Source organism: Urocampus carinirostris, chromosome 13 (genome assembly GCF_059441175.1).
Source record: "Urocampus carinirostris isolate Australia breed hairy pipefish chromosome 13, RoL_Ucar_1.0, whole genome shotgun sequence".
In the NCBI taxonomy this organism is placed as follows: domain Eukaryota; kingdom Metazoa; phylum Chordata; class Actinopteri; order Syngnathiformes; family Syngnathidae; genus Urocampus; species Urocampus carinirostris.
This window is the reverse complement of record NC_142361.1, coordinates 16,775,100-16,783,381: the sequence shown is the minus strand read 5'-3', so window position 1 is coordinate 16,783,381 and position 8,282 is coordinate 16,775,100. Positions and strand designations below refer to the sequence as shown.

The 8,282-nt window shown below is 38.5% G+C and overlaps 2 protein-coding genes across 2 annotated transcripts in view; both read left to right on the top strand.

The window, feature by feature from the left end:
- Positions 1 to 1,731: 1,731 nt before the first annotated feature.
- On the top strand, positions 1,732 to 4,564 carry LOC148353878 (SLC35A4 upstream open reading frame protein-like). Its single transcript, XM_088351368.1, has 3 exons — positions 1,732 to 1,843; positions 2,270 to 2,368; positions 3,488 to 4,564. Exons 1-3 carry the CDS (start codon positions 1,829 to 1,831, stop codon positions 3,683 to 3,685), a joined length of 312 nt encoding a protein of 103 aa, XP_088207494.1. The 5' UTR covers positions 1,732 to 1,828; the 3' UTR covers positions 3,686 to 4,564.
- A 148-nt stretch (positions 4,565 to 4,712) lies between these two features.
- srbd1 (S1 RNA binding domain 1) overlaps positions 4,713 to 8,282 on the top strand; it is a 51,565-nt gene continuing 47,995 nt past the window's right edge. Inside the window, exons 1-4 of the mRNA XM_088351367.1 lie at positions 4,713 to 5,134; positions 6,050 to 6,275; positions 6,342 to 6,554; positions 7,637 to 7,803. Of these exons, the coding sequence (XP_088207493.1) occupies positions 5,070 to 5,134; positions 6,050 to 6,275; positions 6,342 to 6,554; positions 7,637 to 7,803 (671 nt within the window). The 5' untranslated portion in view covers positions 4,713 to 5,069. The remainder of the gene's footprint in view (positions 5,135 to 6,049; positions 6,276 to 6,341; positions 6,555 to 7,636; positions 7,804 to 8,282) is intronic.

The window sequence follows — 8,282 nt, the reverse complement described above, 5'->3', positions numbered from 1 at the left end:
GAATTTTTTTCACCGCTATTATCTTACTCTTATTCACGCTGTTCCACGACACCTAGCACATTCGGGCCGGTGGAGAGTCACTTTATGCACGTCATCGCAGTTTTTTGTAAGCGTAGTGTAAAAATGGTAAAAGTTAAAATGGCCTGTTTCAAATACATCCCAAACGCCATCCCAGACCCCGAAAAAGAAGAGTTTATTTGAGTGCGTTAAAAAAGTGCATTAGCTGCAATCAGAACATCAAGCCAGGAGATGGTGGCAGAGAGTAACAAAGCTTAAAATTCCAGACAGCACTTTTATAGCATAAACTACAAAATAAAGATTTTCACATTCTTCATTCTAAAAACACTTGGGGGAAAAATGGGACCAACCCAATACTGAACTGTATTTTTATGTTTCAGGGTAATCATTGATACCTTTGATAATCTTTGATACCTTTGGGAGGCCGGTTAAGGATTCACTTGTTATCAAATATTTCTTATGTGGAAAATTTACTCAAGACACGAAAAATTCTACAAATGAGCTCGATCCAGGAACGCATTAATTTAGTCCGTAGAGGGGCCACTGTACTTGGATTGATTTTATCCATTTGTCTGGGTCTTTCTGTGTATAGCAACCCAAATTCTTTGTTTGGTGAAAACAAAATGACCCAGATTGATTAGTATAAATTGAACATTTTTTGTTTATTTTTTCGTTAAAACAAAAATTATCTTGTAAAAAAAAACAACAACCCTAAAACATTAAACCATTTTTGATTGGGGTTGTTACTGCTAACCAACACGGGTCAAAACAACCCAAGTGTTGGGTTGGTCCATTTTTGACCCAGATTTTGGTTATTTTTAACCCAACTATTTTTGAGTGGTTACACATGGTTCTTTTGGAAGAAAATTACACAGTAAGAGGCCACAACAATGCTTTTGCATTGTGCAAGGCTTTGGCCCCATCACATTCATCTAACACACGAAAGGTCCCCGGTTTGAGACTCGGTGAAAACGTATGTTGGCCTGGAGAGGGATGGCTGCCAACATACTGTACTTCCTCAAGACACACCACAGGAAACGTTGCCGCTCCGACCCTGCTGTTTAAAAGATCCAGCCAACAAACCAACGAACCAGCTAATGTGTTCCTACCCTGAAACTTCTTTCTTTTTTTTTTCTTTCCGTTTAGATTCTCTAATCTTTGCTCCTGTTGTTCCCAGACAAAACTGAGCCAAATGGGTTTCCAACATTCAACAAAAACATCAGCTTTTGCTCTTTTATCTTAGGAACAAAGTCATGTTTCTCTTTTGATGAATGGATCTGTCAGTGCTCTGATGCTTTTGCACAATTCTTCACACAATTTCTCTCCACCGCCGGTGTCTTTTTATCTACGTTCACTGATGCAAAGCCTTAGAGTGCGCATAGAAGGACTAACTTAACAAGGCACCCTATCCTCCCAACACTCTTATTAGCAGTGGAAGAGTCATATTTGGATTTACCACCTTAAACACACAAACAATTGCAAAGCCATTCCTCAGTTTCGCTCAACAAGTCAGTCAGTGCTGTTTCTTTCCACATCCAAATACAATTTAAATCCCGAAATAGTTTATTATGATACTACATTGGATATCTATGCATATAGCGACAACACAAAATCGAGTAACGTATTCAATACATATTTTATACACATTTCAGTAATAGTAAACAAACATCCGGGGTGTCCAAGTTGCAAAAACTCCTCTATACAGTACTGTAAATTCATGCATTACTGCCTAACTGCCTAGGAGGCACTGTGTTACAACTAAAGCAATTGAACATAACTGAATAAGAGAGTCACCCAGCACTAGCAAAACATGGGGAATGACAAGGTCGGTAACTTCAGAAATTACTTTCACAGTATATGCCGGTTTTATAGTCATTCATCGAGAAAAAAATTAATGGTATATGTATCAGTGGAAAAATAATAATAGAACTCGCTGCTTACGTTTAGCAAGCTTTTGCACCATGAAGCGTTGCATCTTTTGCTGAATAAAGCTAATAAGCCAGTCACATTCTGAACTTCACAAAACACATTTGCATTCATTGACTAGAATCAATTACTATCACTTTATATGCTACGAAATGTCCGTGAAGTACTGCAAGTTTTAAACCAACGGCCAAAAACTAATAGATGCAATTGCACGCTAGATTTGCTGTTTTAAGTCAGTTTTTGACAATTTTCTTAACTTTTGCAGATGAAATTTTGTCTGTTGTATGCATGGGTTTACTCATTAGTGTGTGTGCACTCTGTAAAGGGTACTCTGGGCCAGTTGAAGGATCTGGTGGAGCTCAAGGATCAGCTGGAGGACATCCAGAAACGTATGGAAGACGAGATCCAGGCCGGGGTTCCTGCCGTAAGTCCCTCGTGGCCATTGAACACCAAGTGTCTACTTGTCACTGGCATACATGCCAACCTTTTTGCTATTGAAAAGCAGTATGTTATTCCACACTCTATTTTCCGTCTCCAATATATATATATATATATATATATATATATATATATATATAAAAAGCAAAGACACAAACATTTTTTATGACATTGTGATAATATTTACATGTACTGTCACAAACACCAAAACCCTACTTAACTTTTAAAACGTCACAATAAATACCATTATGAATGTTCAAAGCCCTGTAGGTCGCGGTTTTAAATGCAATTTGGTCTCTTACTCTGGCAACCACTGATGACAAACACAGGAAAAGACAACTTACCACATCTGTTTTGCAATCTGTACCCATTCTCCACCATATGCTTTATGCGGGTGGAAGGTGCCCAGACACTATTGTATAGTAATAGAGGGACTACGTTGTATGTGGTTCAGCCTTCATGTTTTTCTTTGGCACAGTATTATGTATGTGTTGGTCATTGTAATTGCTATCTGACTCTGTGGTACTGGGTTTTTTGATCGGTCCCGTGATCTAGAAAACTTGGAATAGAGCACATATCTGTATTTTGGCTTGCACTTGAAGTACAGGTACGATTGGGCCTAAAAAAAAAATCCAGCCCGACCCGGCCCAAGAGTATCTGAGCGACCGAGCCTGACAAAAACCTGAATTTTCACATTTCATCTGTGGGGAAGAAAGGGGATTTTTGCCGTCTCTAAAACTTAAAGCCTGGTGTTGGAAGGGTGATTTTTTTTTTTGCCGTCTCCAACAACAAAAAGCTAGGCACCGAAGTGCTCACTTCAGCTCTGAAGTGCGCAGCATGCAGGCTACCCTGACAACCTCAAAAACGTCTTCATGATTGACATTTTATGCCCAAACCCTGCCTGAAATCCAGGCTGGGTCTGGGCCCATGATCTTATCTCTATGCTGAGGGAAATTAAGAGTTATTTGATCATTGCAATCGCTTTTCCCAAGTTTGCATACAATTCTGAAAGAAATCTACAAATTGATCTTATCACTACAGTATGAACTAATAACATCTACATTACACTTGTCTGATCCATCCTCATTACTTACTCTTATTTCAGGGTGGAAGTTTACTGGCATCCCCCTTCCTGAAGGGTTTCCTAGCTGGCTATGTCGTGGCCAGGTTTCGGTCGTCAGCGCTGCTGGGCGCGGTGGTTGGTACATGTACAGGAATCTACGCTGCACAGACTTACAAGATACCCAATGTGGAAAACACAGTAAAAGACTACATAAACAGTCTGAAAGGAGGACGCCGATGAGCAAGGATGGCTGTCTTCTATTTGTCTTGCATGTGTGTCCCTAAGTTCAATGGAAGAATAGGTCACCCTATTTTGGGAATGTATAAGATATTGGTCTGTCAGTTACTTGTTTCGGTATTCACGAATCTGTGTCTGAAGGGTCTTGTAGTTCTTTTTCTGAGAAAACACTTTATTTTTTTTCGCAAACCACGATCTATAAAAAGTGTAAACACATGTTTGATGTTTACAATGTGATTCAATTGTTGTGTAAAAAAATGAGCAAAGATAAGTGCCTTTTCTGATTTGCTGGGCTTTAGTCTTCCCGCAGGTTATTTGAATGCTCATTTTAATATGCTGGAATTGTCAAATATTGGGCATTTTATTGGTCATTTTGACCTTAAAGTCTCCAAAAAAATTTTAGCAATTGCAGCATTATTTTTGATTTTGTTGTTGCTACATGTTTCCTTTACCAAGTAGAAATTGTCATTTATTTATAGGTTTTTGTAATACACCTGTGATCAATATGCTCTTTACCAGACATGGGGACTTGAGACTTAGTGACTTGGACTCGAGTCGACTCGAGTCGCTGTTTTTATGACTTGTGACTTGACTTGGACTTGGCAATCTAAGACTCGGGACTTGACTTGTGACTTGACTTGCCCAAGAAAAAAATACTTGGGACTTACTTGGGACTTGAAGGTGAAGACTTGAGACTTACTTGAGACTTGCACATGTGTGACTTGGTCCCATGTCTGCTCTTTACCCTACTCTGCTGAAAAATATCGTCTGGTTCAGAAATTACAGTACTGCATCTCATTCTGTTCTTAATAAACGGGTAATATAATATTCCCTCTGTACTTGTTTTGAATCGGATTCTGATACTGAAAAGTAGGCTATAAGATATAAATACCAATCAACCATTTCACACGCAAGTCTTTTAAATGTTTAAATAACACATTTGGCAAATAAAGTTTATCGAATAGTTATCAAACGGATGCTGTTCCTCTTAACGCCTCCAGAGGGCAACAGCGCGCGTTCAACCTACAACGACTTTTGGTACTCTTCGTAGAATAAGTTCGTTATACTTGCATATTCTCTCCAGCTACTCAATTTACTGCCTTCAATGCTGTGAATTGCTACCAAAATTGGGGGAAAGCCTTATCACTTCGCCTGTAAATGTAGCGTCGGTTAAAAAAAAACATGTCTTCGTTTGCTGTTATGACAATAAAATTGTGACGCGCCAAATTTGAAATAAGTTCGCCTCTTGAGCTAGGGAAGGCGAACAATTTCAACCGAGGGTCAACTAAGCTAGCAAAACAAAGGACGACGTGGACTATTTTCGTTAGCGTTTGTGTCTGGTTATAATTTATGTGGCTTTATATTTACTCCTCCACTTGCCAATGAGATGAGTCGAAAAGCAAGAACCACTGCCAAAGCGAATTATGTGGATTTGGATTCAGACGAGGACAGGTGAGCACTCAGTTTTGCTATCCTTTTTCTTAAACAAACAGAAATAACACTCAATGCAGCAATTCTTGTAGTAAACGTGGACTTTTTTATATTTACGTAGCTATGCCTGTTATTCCATCCATCCATTATACACACTGCCTATCCTCAGTAGGGTCGCAGGGGTGCTAGAGCCCATTCCAGGTATTTCCGGGCAGGGGACACACTGAAGTGATTGCCAGCAAGTCGTGAGGCACACAGAGACAGACAACACAATCGATCATTCACACTTAGGGACAATTGGGACCACCCAATAACTTGACATGCATGCTTTTGGAACAAAACTGGACTGCCCGAAAAAAAAAACCCACGCAAGCACAAGGAGAACATGCAAACTCTCCACAGGAAGACTGGTAGCTGGATTTGAATCCATGACTTCAGAGCTGTGCCGATAACCACTTATCTGCAGTGCTGCTATGCTATTCTTCATTTTTTTAATAAGTATCACTATGCATGACCACAATTGTTGGAAAAGAAAATGAATGTTGTTTACCCCCGTTTTTCATCTCTTAGATGTAGAAGTTAAACGCATTTATTGGTTTTGCCGGAACAAAATGCATGAGCAGTTAACACTATTAAGCATTTTTGGCAATGTATTGCTGACTGCTCTGTAATTGTAGAAGCAAGCCTACATACAATATAATAAAGTTAAATGTTTTGTAGTATGTTACTTTATCGCAAGACACCACCTACATCCTAAGTAGTGATGCTGACAACGATAAATAATAGAAGTTGTATAGAATTTTAAACTATTGCAGATTTTACTATTGTTGTGCTATTCTGACTTGATGGAATGACATTTAATGGACTATTTCATCTTCAGCACAATGAGCTGAATAAAAGAGACATTTTAGAATTTTATATATTTTTCTTCTGCAGTAATCATGATGAGAGTGAAGAAGACTGGAAGCCACCTGAGCCAAAGACTCTCTCCATTGCTTCTGTTGCATGTGAAAAGAAACCCTCCAAAAGAACCTCTAAACCCAAAGTGCCCCAAAAGAAGCCTGCTCAGAGGAGCATAAAAAAAGAAACTATAAAGATCGAAGCTGGAGAGGTATATTCCGAGTCAGCAAAACCCGGACCAAGCATCAGGACAAAAGAGGAGGTATGGTTACACTGGCATCATGTTGTTTTGTTTATTTGCTAACTGTGAATCTGCGTTTCCATGCAGAGGATGTCATTCAAAGTGTCAGTATCAGATACCTGTCCCAAGGAAGCTTTTTCTTTTTCCGACTTGCCTGCCAAGAAAGAAGAAGATGATGAGGACTTTACCTTTGAAGAGCCAGCTCTGAAAAAGCAGAAGACGGGCTGCCAATCATCCGTAGAATCCAAACGACCTCAATTGATGAAAGGGGAACTCAATATGAACTGGGACCTGGATGAGGTACATTATCTTTCAATTGTTTACATTTTTTGGAAATAGGCACACTGAGAGCATGACTTGCGCTTAAGCAGCTGCTGACTCGATTTTCCCACGTAGAAGAAGTGTGCGGTGTTGGGATATATACAGTATATATGTATATATATATATATATATATATATATATATATATATATATATATATGCCAGGGTTTCATTTCCTAAACAATTTGAATCATCATTTGAATCAGTCAATATTGGCTAAAGTTATTTGTAGGAAAAGGAGGCAGGTCATTTTTAGCATTTACATGTTCGTATAGGCTAAAGAGGGGTAAATCAAAGACTGCATTTTGCCGGAAAAAAAAAGTGAAGTTAGGTTGATCTTTGGCCTAGAGAGAGTAATTTTAATAGTCTGTTTACTTGTAAACAGGAGACAGACGGCTAGCAACAAGCAGCATCCATCAATGCAAAGATTCTTTTTGGCTGATTTAAAAAAAAAAATGTTAGTTTTATCGCGTGTTTTGGAGTACGTACATTTTTTACACAGTTTGATTCACTACACCCACAGATGCAAAGGGACCATGGTTGCGTGTTATCATCGAATGTAGTGGCTGCTGGACGAGTTTTTGGTGAGGGTTACTACAGTCGCTGGCTTTATATTTTTTCATGTATCGCACAGTCTGTTTGTGTCTGAGACATGTATTTTCTTCTCAATATTGCGACGGGCTGCTGTTAAGGGGTTAATAAAGTTTGACTGACCTATCGGACCCTTTTGTTGACGTTCCTACTGTAGCGCCTTATAGTCCTGTGTGCCTTATGTATGGAACATATGACAAAATACTATTTTTGGGGGGGCGCCTTATAGTGCATAAAATACGGTAATTTAAGTAGAGAGAATTTATATATTGCATTCTGTGAAAATTACATAGGTATTTTAAATACTCATAAAAACAATTCACAATGGTTGTTATACAATAATGATAAGAATAATAACAAATACATTCCTTTTTTCTGCCACAAATTTCCCAAAAATGTGTAAAAAAAGATTGCCATTTTCGTTTCTTTCTAAAAAGTGCACTTGTCATCCTTTTGAAATGTTTTCTCAGGTGCTTTCTAATCTAACTTGCGTGGAACACTGGGTATGCTCTAATGTTGTCAAATTGCTTCGCGAGGAAAACACGGTGCCTTTCATGGTGCGTTACCGCAAGGAGATGATCAATCACATGGACGCGGACGCCGTGCGTGATGTCCAGCTGGTCTATGAAGAGTTATGGTGAGAAAACATTCATATTAATGATATTATTTCTTTTCTGAGTTACATCAGAAGAGTACCATCTAATTCAATGATTTTGGTGGTCATGAAATCGGTATAAAAGTGTCCGTGTTTGATTTGCTGCCAGTCCTAAAATATGTAGTTATAGATTTACATTTTTAAAAGACTAACAGTTGATATCCAATTGCATTTACTGAGCGTTTCATAAACATAAAACATTTTTGCGGATGCAAGTTTCTGTATATGTAGTAGACTGCACGTTTTATTTTTGACTGTAGGGGGCACCAACTGACCATGTTTCAAAGAAAAATAGAGTCGCTGCAAATTGGTATCTACTGTACTGTACAAGGCACAAGATGCAACAGTTCACAAAAAACACTTAAAAACAGCATTGGTGAATTAATATACTCAATTAATCATTGTGCAATCAGGAATATCTGTAAACTGTTTGCAGTAAGATTCTTAAAAAAAGAAATAAA

Bases quoted from the DNA above. Each gene is read 5' to 3' on its own strand.
- LOC148353878 (XM_088351368.1), top strand. The intron at 2,369-3,487 runs GTAAGTCCCTCG...CTCTTATTTCAG, and splicing joins TCCAGGCCGGGGTTCCTGCC to GGTGGAAGTTTACTGGCATC.